The sequence below is a fragment of the Natator depressus genome, chromosome 14 (assembly GCF_965152275.1).
Source record: "Natator depressus isolate rNatDep1 chromosome 14, rNatDep2.hap1, whole genome shotgun sequence".
Classification (NCBI taxonomy): domain Eukaryota; kingdom Metazoa; phylum Chordata; order Testudines; family Cheloniidae; genus Natator; species Natator depressus.
Genome location: NC_134247.1, coordinates 35,871,215 through 35,888,760, shown reverse-complemented (window position 1 = coordinate 35,888,760; position 17,546 = coordinate 35,871,215). Strand labels below are relative to the sequence as shown.

Sequence of the window (17,546 nt, the reverse complement as noted above, 5' to 3'; positions counted from 1 at the left end):
TTTTTAAGCAATTTTTTTCCTGATTTTGATCCATTTAAATTTTCACAGTTGCAGGAAATGACGCCTGTGGGCAGAGAATTATTTAATGACATAGACAAGCTGAGATTCAAAAAGTTAACACTTTATCAACGGTTAAAATACAAATTGTCTATATCACCTGTCACAGAATATCAGGGTTAGAAGGGACCTCAGGAGGTCATGTAGTCCAACCCCCTGCTCAAAGCAGGACCAATCCCCCATTTTTGCCGCAGATCCCTGAATGGCCTGCTCAAGGATTGAACTCACAACCTTGGATTCAGTAGGCCAATCCTTAAACCACAGAGCTATCCCTTCACATACCAACTAAACATCCTTAAATCAACAAATCACAACTGCTTTTACTATTCATGTGTGAGTGCATCTGTGATAACCCTAATTCAGAAGTCTAACTCACTGGAATTTGACTCTCCTAAGTTCTCAAGCAGCATTTTTCTTACTTTGCCTATCTGTACATTTTGATTATTATAGATGGAAATGTTCTTTCATGGGTTTGTGTGTGTATGGCAAAATAGACGGTTGCCAACATTTCCAGATAGAAATTGAATCATTCCAAGCCTCCTTTTAACTGTTACAGTGCTGTGATAAATAAATAAACGTCAATATTATCAAAGGGGACGAGATCAAAGCACATTAACAAACCACTAATGCTTGTAGGCAGGGTGCACAGGGTCAGCTGGTCCGCAGCAAGCTTGCAGGGAACTAAATGTTCTGGTTGACAAGCCTTAAGTTTTCTTTACTTTGCAAAAGGAAGCTATGGAATTTTATGGATTGATTTATTTCAACAATACTTTCTTTTTCAAACACTGCTTAACTTTATAGTAAGAACTAATAACTTCCGTCTTTTCACAGTCAAGTTGAAATCAGTGGTAAAATGCATGGGTTCCGTGACAGGGATGATCACCTTGACAAAAATTGCATCCATAATAACAGTGAGAATAAGTTACTGGCCTAGCTAGGAATTGAACCCACATCTCCCAAGTCCATCTATCATAGCTATCTGGCCCTTGTTACCATAGTATCTGAGTTCCTAGCTTCCACTGAACAGGGCCTGACTGACATGCTTAGAGTGACACAGCGAGTACATGGTGGGAGAGGGAAGAGAACCCAGACCTCCACTGTTCAAGGATACTGCTCTAACCCCTGGATCAGCCTTTATTTCTATCTTTTTCTTCCTCAGTCCTCTCCAGGTTCTTATCCCCACACTTTCCAAAAGCAGCTTCCATTTTTCAGGTGCCCACCTTAAGAAACACAAGGGCCTAATCCTCCAAGGGACTGAGTGTAACAATGCCCTTGTCAGGCCCTCCGTGAGGTTCAACCCCTCGAACTGAAAGCATGAGTAGCTCCTGCCTGTGCTAACGGACCAGGCGCTAGTGTCATAAGGGTACTTAGGCATTGCAGTACCAAACTCCCTACTACCTAGTGGGCTTCTCAGCCCAAGTTAGGTCCCAGGCTCCCCATGCATTGTGTGAGGCCCCTAGGAAAGGGCTGTTCAGAAGCCAGCTTGCTGAGCAGGGAGTTGCCTAAACTAGCCCAAAATGAGGTGCAGAGGAATGGGATATGCTGAGGGCTCAGATCCTCAGAAGCATATAGACACCTAACCCTATTGATCTGGGTCTTCGGCTCCTGACTGATGGGCCAGAGACAGGCCCTTCCACCAACTCAAGATTCTCAACCGTGAATCTTACCCTGGAGTTAGATGCCTAATCTTGTGAAAAACCAGGAAGAGAGCCCCCATTATAGCCACTAGCCTGGGGATTAAAGCATTCACCTGTGATGTGGGGCATCCCAATGCAAATCACTGCCCTGCCTGATTTGGAGCAGGGATTTGAGCCCAGATTTCCCCCATCCCACCTGTGTACCCTGCTGACTTGCTACTCCAGGGTGGTTTTCCAAATCTCTTCTGCTGGAGCAGTTCTATTTCCTATTAAATACGCATTGGGCCCAAGAAAGCAAGTGACAGAGACTGACTCTATAGCCAGCGCTCTAGGGCTCTTTCCTAGGATGTCAGAGACTCAGGTTAAAGTCCTGCAACAGTTAATATTCTGGGTGTTCTAGCCGTTAGATGGGGACAAAGAACCACATAGAGTTACATGAGCACTAATAAAAAGAACAGGAGTACTTGTGGCACCTTAGAGACTAACAAATTTATTTGAGCATAAGCTTTCGTGAGCTACAGCTCACTGAATGCATCCGATGAAGTGAGCTGTAGCTCACAAAAGCTTATGCTCAAATAAATTGGTTAGTCTCTAAGGTGCCACAAGTACTCCTTTTTGCGAATACAGACTAACACGGCTGCTACTCTGAAATGAGCACTAATCTCTGTCACTGGGAGCTGCAGGTTCTCAGTACTGCTGAAAACTCAGGCCCCAGGTGCCTCAAGCTGGAACTTCCAAAATCTGTAGTTACTTCTGAAAATCAGGTGGTTAGACTTTGTCTACCCTACAGGTTCTAACAGCCTGGGATCAGCTGGCAGCCAAGTCGGCCCTGAAGGTGCTTTGTGTCTGCACATAACGGGGTTAATACTGAGCTATTAATCATGACAACTAATCTCATCACCCCTGACAGATACCTTGGGCTAGGGGGTTGTTTTCCCTGTGACTAGTTCAACAACAATTGCTTTGCTGTGTAAATGGGTCCTCTACAGGACTCCTGGGTTTGAGTCTACATGAGGAGTTATTCTGGAATAACTATTCCTAATTTAACTTCCTGTGTGGATGTTCTGATTCTGCAGTAAGAGTGCTTTATTCCAAATTAGTTTAATCCACTTTATTAGCTTAATCCACAAGTATACATAGGAAGTATTAATGAAGGTGGGCTTTCCAGCCCCACAAGCAGGTTACGGTAATTTGGAATAAAATGCTTTTATTCTGGAATATGAGTATTCACACAGAGAATTGATTATGTCTAGCTATTGGATTTTAAATTCATACCCTACTTTAATCCAAATGAATTCCCCTGTGTAGACAAGCTGTATTATGAATTGACTAAAGATGTGAAAGGTAATAAACGCACATAAAGTAATACATTAAGCCCCTGTGTGGGCTACTCTCCTCCAGAAGTAAAGGGGCTGTAGCTTAATCTTGCAATACTGGTTTTCATTTATTTTTTCATAGGGGTCTCCTGTGGAGTCCATCACCACAGTGGCTGGGCACCTTCTGGGGCAAATGGTGACATCCATTCTGGAGTAAATGCAGGCCTTAAGTCCAGGTTTGCTAGTGAATGTTTTCTGATCACAAGGAAAAGGTCTCGGACACGCTGGTTTGGGCTCTGACTCTGGTTCCTTTGCTTTGGAAGTTTCTTTCTCTCTTCAGAGAAGAGAAACGGAGTCTCTGGCCGGATCCCCCGTGAGCCAGGTTTCTGTCCCCACTGCTGGGGTGAGGAGGGAGAAGGTTTCCTTCGCTTTTCCCCACCAGGGGGCTCTGGGTATTGCTCAGGAGGGGAAGCTCCTAGGGCTCGAGCTCTCTCTGCTCAGCAGACCGGGGGTTGAGCTTCCTGGGTCAGATGCAGCCGCTGCTCGCTCCGTTGTGAGCTGAGGAGCTCCTGCTTCCCAGCTGTGCGGGGAGCGACCTGCATTAACCCCGCTCTGCCGACAGCTGAGCCGGAGCCTGCAGGTGAGGGGAGAGACCCGAGGAAAGGGCTGGGGCCGGGCAGGAAAGTGACTCTGCACCAACGGCCCCTCCTCGCCCCAGCTCTGCTCCCGGGGGGACGGGAGTCTGTGAGTCCCAGAGCTGCCGCTGCTGCCCCCCCCCGCCCGGCTCTGCCCCACTGAGCGCCTGCAGGAGCCGAGCCAGCGCCGGGGGAGCGACCGCCCCGGGCCCGGGCCAGGGCCAGGGACCGAGTCTCCCCCCCAGGGGAGGGGACAGGCGGGAGACGGGGGCAGAGACTGGCAGGGGCAGCAGGAGCAATCAGTGGGGAGGGAGGTCCCGGCTCCCAGCACCGCCCAGCCCCATTCCCTGCAGCACCCCGGGCAGATTGACTTCCCTGGGAGAAGGGGAGGAGCAGGGAGAGGAAAAGCCAGTTCCTGCCTCTGCCTGGTCCCCGCGCTGCTGGCGGGATGCGCTGCCCGGGGACCGTGTCAGGGGGGATCCCCCAGAGCGGCTCCTTTCTCGGGTTTGGTTCAGACTGTGGGTTGAAATGCGCTCCCTCCTGGAGGGAGAGGCTGGGTCTGTGTTCATAGAATCATAGAATATCAGGGTTGGAAGGGACCTCAGGAAGTCATCTAGTCCCCTGCTTAAAGCTGGACTAATCCCCAACTAAATCATCCCAGCCAGGGCTTTGTCAAGCCTGACCTTAAAATATCTAAGGAAGGAGATTCCACCACCTCCCTAGGTAACGCATTCCAGCGTTTCACCACCCTCGTAGTGAAAAAGTTTTTCCTAATATCCAACCTAAACCTCCCCCACTGCAACTTGAGACCATTACTCCTTGTTCTGTCATCTGCCACCACTGAGAACAGTCTAGATCCATCCTGTTTGGAACCCCCTTTCAGGTAGTTGAAAGCAGCTATCAAATCCCCCCTCATTCTTCTCTTCCTCAGACTAAACAATCCCAATTCCCTCAGCCTCTCCTCATAAGTCATGCGTTCCAGTCTCCTAATCATTTTTGTTGCCCTCCGCTGGACTCTTTCAATTTTTCCACATCCTTCTTGTAGTGTGGGGGCCAAAACTGGACACAGTACTCCAGATGAGGCCCCACCAATGTCGAATAGAGGGGAACGATCACGTCCCTCAATCTGCTTGCAATGCCCCTACATATACATCCCAAAATGCCATTGGCCTTCTTGGCAACAAGGGCACACTGCTGACTCATATCCAGCTTCTCCTCCACTGTAACCCCTAGGTCCTTTTCTGCAGAACTGCTGCCTAGCCATTTGGTCCCTAGTCTGTAGCGGTGCATGGGAGTCTTCCTTCCTAAGTGCAGGACTCTGCACTTGTCCTTTTTGAATCTCATCAGATTTCTTTTGGCCCAATTCTCTAATTTGTCTAGGGCCCTCTGTATCCTATCCCTACCCTGCAGCGTATCTACCTCTCCTCCCAGGTTAGTGTCATCTGAAAACTTGCTGCGGGTGCAATCCACACCATCCTCCAGATCATTTATGAAGATATTGAACAAAACCGGCCCCAGGACCGACCCTTGGGGCACTCCACTTGATACCGGCTGCCGACTAGATGTGGAGCCATTGATCACTACCCTTTGAGCCCGACAATCTAGCCAACTTTCTATCCACCTTATAGTCCATTCATCCAGCCCATACTTCTTTAACTTGCCGGCAAGAATACTGTGGGAGACCATGTCAAAAGCTTTGCTAAAGTCAAGGAACAACACGTCTACCGCTTTCCCCTCATCCACAGAGCCAGTTATCTCATCATAGAAGGCAATTAGATTAGTCAGGCATGACTTGCCCTTGGTGAATCCATGCTGACTGTTCCTGATCACTTTCCTCTCCTCTAAGTGCTTCAGAATTGATTCCTTGAGGACCTGCTCCATGATTTTTCCAGGGACTGAGGTGAGGCTGACTGGCTTGTAGTTCCCAGGATCCTCCTCCTTCCCTTTTTTAAAGATGGGCTCTACATTAGCCTTTTTCCAGTCGTCCGGGACTTCTCCCGATCGCCATGAGTTTTCAAAGATAATGGCCAATGGCTCTGCAATCACATCCACCAACTCCTTTAGCACTCTCGGATGCAGCGCATCCGGCCCCATGGACTTGTGCTCGTCCAGCATTTCTAAATAGTCCCGAACCACTTCTTTCTCCACAGAGGGCAGGTCACCTCCTCCCCCTGCTGTGCTGCCCAGTGCAGTAGTCTGGGAGCTGACCTTGTTCGTGAAGACAGAGGCAAAAAAAGCATTGAGTACATTAGTTTTTCCCACATCCTCTGTCACTAGGTTGCCTCCCTTATTCAGTAAGGGGCCCACACTTTCCTTGACTTTCTTCTTGTTGCTAACATACCTGAAGAAACCCTTCTGGTTACTTTTAACATCTCTTGCTAGCTGCAACTCCAGGTGTGATTTGGCCTTCCTGATTTCACTCTTGCATGCCTGAGCAATATTTTTATACTCCTCCCTGGTCATTTGTCCAATCTTCCACTTCTTGTAAGCTTCTTTTTTGAATTTAAGATCAGCAAGGATTTCACTGTTAAGCCAAGCTGATCACCTGCCATATTTACTATTCTTTCTACACATCGGGATGGTTTGTCCCTGTAACATCAATAAGGATTCTTTAAAATACAGCCAGCTCTCCTGGACTCCTTTCCCCGTCATGTTATTCTCCCAGGGGATCTTGCCCATCAGTTCCCTGAGGTTGTCAAAGTCTGCTTTTCTGAAGTCCAGGGTCCGTATTCTGCTGCTCTCTTTTCTTCCTTGTGTCAGGATCCTGAACTCGACCATCTCATGGTCACAGCCTCCCAGATTCCCATCCACTTTAGCTTCCCCTACTAATTCTTCCTGGTTTGTGAGCAGCAGATCAAGAGCAGCTCTGCCCCTAGTTGTTTCCTGTAGCACTTGCACCAGGAAATTGTCCCCTACGCTTTCCAAAAACTTCCTGGATTGTCTGTGCACCGCTGTATTGCTCTCCCAGCAGATATCAGGGTGATTGAAGTCTCCCATGAGAACCAGGGCCTGCGATCTAGTAACTTCCATGAGTTGCCGGAAGAAAGCCTCGTCCATCTCATCCCCCTGGTCCGGTGGTCTATAGCAGACTCCCACCACGACATCACCCTTGTTGCTCACACTTCTAAACTTAATCCAGAGGCTCTCAGGTTTTTCTGCAGTTTCATACTGGAGCTCTGAGCAGTCACACTGCTCCCTTATGTACAGTGCAACTCCCCCACCTTTTCTGCCCTGCCTGTCCTTCCTGAACAGTTTATATCCATCCATGACAGTACTCCAGTCATGTGAGTTATCCCACCAAGTCTCTGTTATTCCAATCACATCATAATTCCTTGACTGTGCCAGGACTTCCAGTTCTCCCTGCTTGTTTCCCAGGCTTCTTGCATTTGTGTATAGGCACTTGAGATAACTCGCTGATCATCCCTCTTTCTCAGTATGAGGCAGGAGCCCTCCCCTCTCGTGCGCTCCTGCTCGTGCTTCCACCCGGTATCCCACTTCCCCACTTACTTCAGGGCTTTGGTCTCCTTCCCCCAGTGAACCTAGTTTAAAGCCCTCCTCGCTAGGTTAGCCAGCCTGCTTGCGAAGATGTTCTTCCCTCTCTTCGTTAGGTGGAGCCCGTCTCTGCCAAGCACTCCTCCTTCTTGGAACACCATCCCAAGATGTTGTAATAAAGTGGAGCAGAGTCAGGGTCCAAATTTCTTCCTCAAGGTCCAGACTCCAGAGACAATCATGATTATATATATATATATATATATATATATATATATATATATATATAATCGTAATCACACTCACAAAAAATACATAAAAAAGATTGTGGGGTCCTCTTCAAAAGCATCTGGCAGGGCGGGTCTGGCCAGCGGCCCACCTTGTGACTGCCCCGTGTCTAGAGCATCTGTCTGCAGGGAAAGAGCCAGGAGGGAATCGGGGCGTGAAATGGTACCAAGGCCCTTTTGAAACCTCCCTTCTCGCCCTGACAGGCTGCAGAATCAGGTCCGGATTGTCCCTGGCTCCCCGGGGGGCTGGGAAGGGAAATGGCTGCTGTGGAACCAGCTCAGGTAGGGGATATTTCTGGAACTTATGGGGTCTCCTCCTGGAGGGAGAGGGGCAGAAAACGCAGGGGGGTGAGGAAGATGGTGGTGAGTGGGTGGCAGGGGGTGACAGACCTGTGCTGGGACTTGCGTGATCTGGAGCCTGGTTTATAGGAACAGGCCCACTGGGAGGAAAACTATAGCATGGGTGCTGTGGTATTCCCATCTCCCCCTCTGTCTAGCTTATGAGCAAGAATAGGTGCTGACTTTTATTTTTCCCTGGGAGTGCTCCGCCCCCTCCCCTGAGGCTCCACCCCCACTCCGCCTCTTCCCACCCCTGCTCTGCCCACTCCTCAAAGACCCCGCCTGCTGCTCTCTGCCTTTGCCCAAGCCCCTCCTCCAGCCTCTGAACAGCTGGTGGGTGCTGAGCCGAGGCTGGAGCACCCACGGAGTCAGCACCTATGCTTATGAGTCTTGCTATGGAGGCTGCCACGACCCCCTCCTTCCCCTCCACCCCCCAGCTGGGGGGGTTGTGAGGGTTGAACCTCAGGATATAAAAGTGTGATGAGTCTCCAGCACCCGCACTAAGGCGACAGCCCCATCAGCTCGGCTGCAGCGACAGACTCTGCGTGTAGCTGGTCCAAGTGTTTCAACCCCGGCGTTTTCCCAGCAGGACCAGGGGCAACAGGAGACCCCGGCGGCTGGGATGTGGGGAGAACCCCGTGCCCTGGGGGAAGGGCGTTGTGGGATCCCGGTCCAGCATCCCAAGAGGGAGGAGAGCGAGGCTGAGGAGCAGAGCCCTGGCTGGCCCTTATCCCCGCGGACGCCGTCCCAGTCCTTGCTGGGATGCTCGGAGGGGGAAGATTCTCCATTGAGGACGGCGCAGACGCCTCCCCGGTCTCGGGAAGCGGCAGACACCGCAGGCCTTGAGCAGGCGGTGCCATCCCGTGACCGGCCTCATGGGGACGAGGTTCCTTCGTTTTTCAGGGAGACACCTGAGGCCTGCGGCTTCCTGGGGACAGGCCCCACTAGGGGCCGGGCCGAGGGCAAGGCAGCCATTTCAGAGCAGGGCAGCGAGGAAGCCCATCGGTTGCAGTTCCGCTCAGGCGCTGCCCGGCCCGGAGAAGCTCCCCGAGAGACGCTAGCCCGGCTCAGCCGGGCTGCTCGGCTCTGGCTGCGACCCGGGGAGCGCACCAAGGAGCAGATTGTGGACGTCGTCGTGCGGGAGCGGTTCTTGGGGGCACTGCGGCCGGACGTGCGGGCCTGGGTGACGGCGAGGGAGCCCCACAGCAGCGAGGAGGCGGCTGCGTTGGCTGAAGCCTGCCTGGGGCAGGGGGAGTTGACCCAGCCTGCTCAGGTAGCTGATACGGCGCGAGGTGGGGAAATGCTGCGGGAGCAGAACCAGGCATGTGGCTGAGAAGGGATGATGGGAGAGACAGATCTGATGGGAAATCAAAGGATAAAACGTCCCCTCCCACACCTCCCGGATAGGATACTGTGGGGCAGGGGCACCAGAATAGGGGGGCCATGGCCCATCCACTTTTCGTCATGGGTCCCACCCCTGCCCTTCCTCTTCCCCCTGAGGCCCCACTCCCCAGCCAGGCCGGCAGCTGGAGCCCAGGGCAGGTGGAGGGTCTGCGGTCCTCACAGCTGCCCGCACGGCTATTATCATGGCCAGGCTGCGGCTCCGAGGCCCCGGCCAGAGCCGGGCTGGGGTAAGAGCCATGTGTGCAGCTGTGGGGAGCTGGAAGGTGGAGGGTCCGCGGTTCCCTAGAGGTGCCAGGGCTCCCCAGCCGGGCTCCAGCTGTTGGCCTGGCCGGGAGGTGGGGCCTTTGGGGAATCGGTGGGGTCACAGTGGAGGCCCTCCGGTCCCCCCTCCCAACGTTTGGGAAGACTCCACCGCCCCTGCTGTGAGGGCCTCAGCCTGAACCAGGTCCCACAGATGAGAGGAAGGGTCATCGTATCGAAACGTCCCCTCTGAGACCTGGGCCAGGCCGGCAAAATCCTTGTCCAGCAAGTCTCGCTGTGCACCCTGCGTGAGGGGTCGTGGGCAAGTGCGTGCATGTCAGCAGAAGTGGTATAGTTATTATTTACTCTGTGCATTGCTGAAGTCCCTAGGGACCCCCGCCCTATTGCGCTGGATAGCGTGAAAACCTAGAACCAAGAGACAGCGCCTGCCCCCAAATGCTCACAGTCTTAAGATGAGGCAACAGCTGCGTAGACCAGCACAACGGGGAGGTGACGGCAGCTAGCGTAATAAGCAGCGTCATGGCTCGGTGGAGTTTCACAGGCAGCGCCTCCCCATGAATCGGGCAGTATGGAGCACAGAGTGAAGGTGCTTGCTGCAGAAACGTTGGCATGACCAGCACGCCAAAGAGAGACTCCTGTATTTTAAGGCCAGAAGGAACCATTATGATCATCCTCTAGTCTTATCCCCTGCATAACACAGACTAGAGACTCCCACCCCAGGAGGCCTTCATAGAACCCAGCAACTTGTGGTTCAACTAGAGCCCAACTTTTACAGAGAGACGTCCGCTTGGAACATAGGAGCGGCCACTCGGGGTCAGACCAAAGGTCCATCTCGCCCAGTATCCTGTCTGCTGACAGTGCCCCATGCCAGGTTTAAAGGTTTCAAGTGACGGTTTATTGCCCCCACACGTCAATTTGTCCCTTATTTTGTTGCGGTGTGAAATGAACAAATAACCTGGGGAAAGCTGGTGGAAGATTTTGTGCCAGGGTGGGTTTTTTTTTTTCCAATGTGAAGTGCCTTTTTTTGATAGACAGAAACATTTGTGAACAATTTTTTCATTTTGGTCAGTTTTTTGTTTGTTTAAGAAAATTTTGGTTTAGTTTCACCAAGACGCCTCCCCTTCCCCCCCCCCCCCCGCCTTTTTATTACCTTGATCTTTTTTCCAGCGGGGGAAGGAGCTTATAAAACTGACAGAAAAGTGGGGATTTTCCCACAAAAAGGAAACAGAAGTTTTTTAATGTTTTTTTTTTTCAAAAAAACCCAACCAAACCCTAAAACAGCTTAAAAAGGAAAATGTCAGACAAAATGCAACATTTCCATTTCTTCTGATTTTTTCCCCCCTGCCAAATAAACTTATCCTCTTCAAACCTTCTGTATAATACTAACTGAACCAGTTGTCTTTAAAAAAAAAGATGCTGGGTTTTCTAAATCTGTTTCCCTTTGGGCAAGTTCAGTTCTTCAGATCTAGATCTGAACTCCGCAGGTCAGGTCTCAAGCTACTGTAAAGCAGTGGTTCTCAACCAGAAGTACGTGTACCCCTGGGGGGACACAGAGGTCTTCCAGGGGGTACATCAACTGATCTAGATATTTGCCTAGTTTTACAACAGGCTACATAAAAAGCACTAGCAAAGTCAGTACAAACTAAAATTTCATATCGACAATGACTTGTGTATAGAGCAGTGTAAACTATACACTGAAATGTAAGTACAATATTTATATTCCAATCAATTTATTTTATAATTAGATGGTAAAAATGAGAATGTCAGCAATTTATCCATAATAGTGGCTGTGACACTTTTGTATTTTTATGTCTGATTTTGTAAGCAAGTCGTTTTTAAGTGAGGTGAAACAGGACAAATCAGACTCCTGAAAGGGGCACAGTAGTCTGGAAAGGTTGAGACTCATTGCTGTAAAGCAAAGAATGCAGCTGTTCACTGTTATAGTTCAGGCCACCTCTAGTCCAGAGCTTGCGGGGCGGGCGGCAGGAAGGGGAGTCAAGATTCTCAAAAGTAAACCAGCAACACATGCATAAAATAGCATGACAGGGTGGCATGGTCCCCCGAGGGAATGGAGGGAACCAAAGAGAGAAATTAACCTTGTGGACTGAGCCAGATGCTGAAGGTTCAGGTTTCATTTGGCTGGGTGAGAATAAAGAGCAGGAGGGCTCCATCTCGCACCTGCTGGAGCCTGCATTGGAGGAATTCCATATGGAGCTGCCATAGATTTGCTTGGTCGGTCCCTGTGAACCCAGTGAGAACCACCTCAGTTTCACATACTGATGAGTGACCCTCATCCTGGGAGACTGAAGGTGCATTAGGTAGCAGAGGCATAGACACAGACTCCGTGGGTGCTCCAGTGCTCAAGTACCCACAGAAAAAAAATAGGGGGTGCTCAGCACCCACCAGCCACATCTGTTGAGCGGGCCACGGTTGGCTGCCAATCAGCTCTTCAGCGGGGCCCCCGGACTGGCTGCCGATCGCGGCAGGGGCTCAGGGGAAGGCAGAGAGGAGCCAGAAGTGGGCAGGCAGGGGGCCTTGGGGAAGGGGACTGAGAGGAGCGAGTGAGGGACAGGCAGAGGAGTTGGGGGAGGGGCGGGAAGAGGCGGAGTGAGGGCGGAGCCTTGTGGGAAGGGGCAGGGCCTCAGGCAAAAAGGCCCTCACTCACCTGGAAAATTAAGGCAGCACCTATGAGCAGAGGGAATGGCCAGAGGCCTGAATGATGAGTGGGGAGATGTTAGACCTAGGAGTGAGTGAGCCATTGAGCAGCACATGGGAGTAGTAGGGAGGAGATTCTAACTTGGGGATTAGGGATACTATAAGCCTTACTGAAAGTAAACAGGAAACTAGAACAGTCTGGGGCAGGTGGGATTGTGGCTGGGGAACAGGTCCTGAGTGGGGAACTGTGGCTGTTTCAGGGGCTGGTGACCTTTGAGGAGGTGGCTGTGTATTTCACGGAGGAGGAGTGGGCTGTGCTGGACCCCGGTCAGAGAGCTTTCTACAGGGACGTGATGCAGGAGAATTACAAGAGTGTGACCTCGCTGGGTAAGGGATTCCTTGTTCCCTTGGGTATTAGAAGCTTTCTCTCCACAAATAGCACGTTCAGTGCTTAACCCTTCAGAGTAACACTTCACTTTTAATTTCTCTCGCTCTTCGACTTTCCTCCCCCTCTTTTCGGGTGGAAAAGGACAGGCAGGAGAAAGTAGAACTCTGGCAGAGTTCTTTCTCCCAAAAAAGAATTACCATTTCAAAATATTTTCTAAAAATGGAATTGAAAGCTAAACTGTTTTGCAAATGAAATAATTTTCAACCAAATCTCATTTTCTGAAGAGAAGTCTTTTTTGTTGAAAGTTTCATTCCCTGCTACAGCCTGGTATCTGGCCTAAGCGGTTTGATATTAGTGCTATGGCTGGATCACCTGGCATGTGCAGATCCCATCGTCTCCTCCAGGGGGCAAAGCATGTCCGACTCTTCCAAAGGGTCTCCCATGTCTGTCTTCTGATGCCACGTCCCCACAGAGTGGGGAGGGGCTAGGTTAAATCATGGAACTTTCTTTGTAACAGACATTCCACAAACCATTCATTCATCCCATCCCACCATGTTCTTCCCCCCTCAGCAGGATTTCTCATTCCCAAACCCAATGTGATCTCCCAGCTGGAGCGAGGGGAAGAGCCGTGGGTCTCGGATCTTCAGGGCTCCGAGGAAAGGGGGAGCCTGAGAGGTGCCTGCATAGGTGAGGAATCGATTAAACTAACACACACCACCAGCCAATGAAAGGAACAGCTGGGAATCCTCCAAAAGCCTCGTGTGCTCCCCCAGTTCTGCCTCATCCCACGCAGGTCATGATTGTCCACACTAGGAGTCCCCTCATGGCAGATGTCGCTCCAGGCTTCCAACCCACCTTGACACCAGCTCCCACCCCACTGACCTCCCTTGGCCTTGAGTGTTCAGATGGGTGTGAAGGGAGGATGGGGGGACTCCTCTCTGTCCTCTGGGGAAGGGATTGTGGGGATTTGGTTCCTGATTTCACAAGCTCGTTGATGGCTTCATTCCACAGAATGAGCTTGGCTGACCTCTAACGCCCTTGAACTGCTGCACTGGGTGATACCCCCAACTTTTTCCCATCCCTTACTGCACTGAATCCCACTGGTCCCAGTGTCCCTGTGACTCTCTATCACTGGGCCCCTCTCCGTCTGTAAGAAGTGGATCCAAGGTGGAGTTTCCACTTTCTAGGACATAAAGTTGGTTTCCATACACTATAGGAACCGCTTTGCTGATGAGTGTCTGGCTCTCAGTGTTTTCAGCAGAGAGCTGTTTCCCGCCCCCCCATAGCAGAATATGCAGAGATTTTGAGCAGCTGGGGAGCTGGCCCTGGGATTTTACCGCTTTAATATGAGCTGGGGTTAAAAATCATGGAACGCTCTTCGTAAGAAATATTCCACGAATTCACCTCATCTCACTTGGTTTCTTTGCCTTGCGCAGGATTTCCAATTTCCAAGCCTGATGTGATTTCCCAGTTGAAAGGGGAGGGCGAGCCGTGGGTCCCCGATCTGCATGGCTGTGATAAGAAGGAGAGCCCACGGGGCACCTGTGCAGGTGAGGAACCAGCTCTACTGATGCACACCATCAGCAAGGAAAGGAAATAACTGGCCTGCTGAGCTGCTCTCTACCCCCCAGAGCAGGGTTATCCTCAGCTGTGTCACGGCAACCATCAGCATGGCTTCCCACCCATTCCTGACTGACCCCTGGCAGTAGGTTCCTTCGCCCGAGTGCCCGCACGTAGGTGCTGAACTCCATGGGTGCTCACCAATCAGCTCCTCCCCCTCCCCCCAGCGCCTCCCACCCACCACGGAGCAGCTGTTCAGCGGCGGGCAGGAGGCTCTGGGGGGAGGAGCAAGGATGAAGCATGCTCAGGGAAGGGGGCGGAGCACCCCTCGGCCAATCAGAAAACCAGCACCTCTGTGCCCACCCGTTCCTGACTGACACCTAGCAGTAGCTTCCTTCACCCGTGAGTCGTCAGATGGGGTGGAGGCAGAACTGGTCCCCTGCTCTCTGTCCTCTGGGGAAGAGTTTGAGCAGGAACTTAATTCTTTTTTCCATCTCCCCAGCTGTTACTGTGGTTTGTTTCCCCCCTACACATTCCCTTCTCTGAGGTTTCCTGTCTGGATTCTCTCTCTGTCCCAGCAGGTGAGGGCCCGGCCTGTGAAAATGCTCAACACCAGGGTCCCCAGCAAGTGGAGCTGTGCAGGACACCGCCCGTGAAATCCGAAGGGAACGCGTCCTGGACACCGGTGCAGGGGGAGCCGCACCCAACGTCATCAATGAAATGCGAAGGGGGTCGTGAACAGGAGGACGTCTGTGCGAGCTGGGGCGGGTTAGAAGGGCAGGAGGGAGCCCAGCCCACTTCCCCCGGGGGAGGCAGCGAGGGCCACAGATACATCCAGGTCCTGCTGAGCCTCCAGCCGGAGCAGCAGCAGCAGCCGTGCCCCGAGTGCGGTAAGATCTTTGTTGACAGCGCTCACCTCCTGCGCCACCAGCGGCTGCATGCCCTGGAGAAGCCCTTCCCCTGCCCCGACTGCTGGCGGGGCTTCCTGCGGCGCTGCGACCTGGCTGTCCACCGGCGCTCCCACACCGGGGAGATCCCCTTCCCCTGCCCCGACTGCGGGGAGGGGTTCCTGCGCCGCTGTGACCTGGCTGCCCACCGCAAGAGCCACATGGGGGAGTGGCCCCACCAGTGCCCCAAGTGCGGGCGGCGCTTCCGCAAGCGCTCTGTCCTGGTCAACCACCAGCGCACCCACCTGCAGGACGATCGCTATAAGTGCCCCGAGTGCGGCCAGGGCTTCAAGTGGCCCGGCCAGCTGGAAATGCACCGGTACAGCCACATGGAGGAGAAACGGCACACCTGCTTAAAGTGCGGGGAAAGCTTCAGCCAGCGCTCCCACCTCCTGGCCCACCAGGGCAGCCACCTTGGGGACGCCCCTTACCACTGCGCCGACTGCGGGAAGGGCTTCGCCCAGCACCCAGACCTCATCCTCCACCGGCGGAGTCACACCGGTGACCGGCCCTTCCACTGCCCCCAGTGCGGCATCGGCTTTGGCCGCAGCTCGGACCTCAGGAACCACCAGAGCGTCCACGCGGGCCAGCAGCCCCACAAGTGCCCCGCATGTGGGAAAGGCTTCCAGGAGAGGGCACACCTGGCTGCCCATCAGAAAAGCCATGGCGGGGAGGATTTCTACCTCGGCGTCGCCTCAGTTTGGACAGGGTGAGCGTCGGCTCACCGGTCAGGAGCCGGCAGCGGCCGGTCCCGAGCTGGTAGTGATGCTCTGGCTCTGCCTGGCCTAGCAATCACCAGGTGAAGCCTTGATCAGCACAGCCACGTGCTGAGCTGCCACTGGGGAGGGGATTGTCAGCGGGCCGCCTTGTGCCCGGAAGGCCATCGCTGTTTGTATTCGAGTATCATCTACGCCCCAGCGTGCATCGAATAAAATTCCTGCCAGAAAGTGTGTACCAGCAGTACCCATGCTACTAGATTGATCTCTGAAGCCCTTGTCTCTATCGTTTAACTTTGCCATTCTAACCGTTCAGCCTGTCAGCACTCATGGTTAGGGACGGCCTCAGCTTGAGGGGCTTGAAACTCTCAAAAACAAATCAACTCCAACGGCTTCCTCGTTTTTGAGCCAATTTTGGAAGAAGGTGTGTTGCCAGGTGAAAGTTTCACCAAGGTGGTGTAATAACTGCATGCTGTGGAGCAGGGACTTGAAATTTGGTGGGAGTGGGTCACCCTCGTGTCTGGACCCTGCTTTTTGCCACCCCTGTTAAAAAAAAAAAAAAAATCCACCTGAATCGGCCACAGTTATAAGCCACCAAACAGCTTGCACGTGCTCAGTAGAGGTGACTTGAAGAGTTCTGCAGCTAAATGCTGGCAAGATTTTGTCTGCACTTAGCATGTGCCAGCCTCACAGCTCTTACAGGCTAACTAGATCAGAGAATATCAGAGTTGGAAGGGACCTCAGGAGATCATCTGGTCCAACTCCCTGCTCAAAGCAGGCACAATTCCCAATTCCCCCCCCCCCCAGATGGCCCCCTCAGGGATTGAACACACAACCCTGGGTTTAGCAGGCCAATGCTCAAACCACTGAGCTATCCCTCCCCCAGATCTCCCCCCAAGGGAGCATGCTCCGAGCAGGATGGTCCATGTGTCTGCTCCTCGCAGCAGGAGTGCCCACCTAAGGTCCCTCTAAGCCGTATGGCTGCACAGCAGCCCCTTAAGTGCCGCGGTGGGGAGTGATGCTTCTCCCCCAGCCTAGACCTGTCACGGCCGGGGGAGAGGCACCTCTCCCGTGGCTCCAACCCAGCCCTGCCACTGCCAGGGGAGAGGCACCTTTCCCCGCCCCAGCCCAGGTGCTGCTACAGGGAGAGAGAGAGAGCTGGGGAGAGTCCTCTCTCCCCGCTGTAGCCCTGGGGCAGCCTGCACCCCAAACCCCTCACCCCATGCACTCCAACCCTCTGCCCCAGCCCTGAACCCCTTGACCCCACCCCTGCTGCACATAACAAAATTCATTCCGCACATGCGTGGGAAAAAACAGAGGGAACACTGGTGCCCACTATTATATGGCACCCACTGGCACTCTCTTGCTCCCCACACAGTCACATGGATCAGTTTATGGACCCTGACCCAGTCTTGAGAAGAGCAAGCTAGATGTTCCCTTTTCTGCAGCCTTGTCTGCCCGTCGTGGCCGCTGCCCCAGCTAGTGGTCACACCCGTGCAGGCACCTGCCAGCACACCTTCTGTTTGCGTCTCAGGTGGGCACAAGCAATGCTACGATGCGCCGAACCTCATCGGTGCTAGGAGTGTGCACCGGCGCAGCTACGTCCCATCGCAGACAAGGCCTCAGCCAGGCGTGGAAATGTGCTCCGCTTACCTGGCATTGAGACGGGCAGACGGAGGAGCCATCGTGTTATGCACTCATGAAGGCACCAGATGGGGAAAGCTGGGTTCTAGCCCCCTCAGTGCCCTTAAGCCTGTCATGAAAGCAGCGCAGCCCGGGTTACAGCGGGACAGAGCTGCAGTCCCTCCAAGGGGACATAGCAGTGCTCAGCCCAAGTACTGCGAATATCCATTAG

At 52.8% G+C, this 17,546-nt stretch overlaps 1 protein-coding gene across 4 annotated transcripts; it reads left to right on the top strand.

The window, feature by feature from the left end:
* Nucleotides 1-3,494: 3,494 nt before the first annotated feature.
* LOC141998698 (uncharacterized) lies at nucleotides 3,495-15,958 on the top strand. 4 transcript variants are annotated; one of them, XM_074971649.1, is made up of 7 exons: nucleotides 3,495-3,650; nucleotides 7,626-7,703; nucleotides 8,347-9,033; nucleotides 12,341-12,467; nucleotides 13,042-13,155; nucleotides 13,905-14,018; nucleotides 14,607-15,958. In XM_074971649.1, the coding sequence occupies exons 2-7, from the start codon at nucleotides 7,680-7,682 to the stop codon at nucleotides 15,686-15,688; spliced, it is 2,148 nt and encodes a 715-aa protein (XP_074827750.1). In that variant the 5' UTR covers nucleotides 3,495-3,650; nucleotides 7,626-7,679; the 3' UTR covers nucleotides 15,689-15,958. The 4 variants fall into 4 exon arrangements, with proteins under 4 accessions (XP_074827750.1, XP_074827749.1, XP_074827747.1 ...); XM_074971648.1 differs by having other exon boundaries at nucleotides 8,350-9,033; nucleotides 13,039-13,155; nucleotides 14,607-15,956; XM_074971646.1 differs by having other exon boundaries at nucleotides 13,039-13,155; nucleotides 14,607-15,956.
* The last annotated feature ends 1,588 nt before the right edge of the window (nucleotides 15,959-17,546 follow it).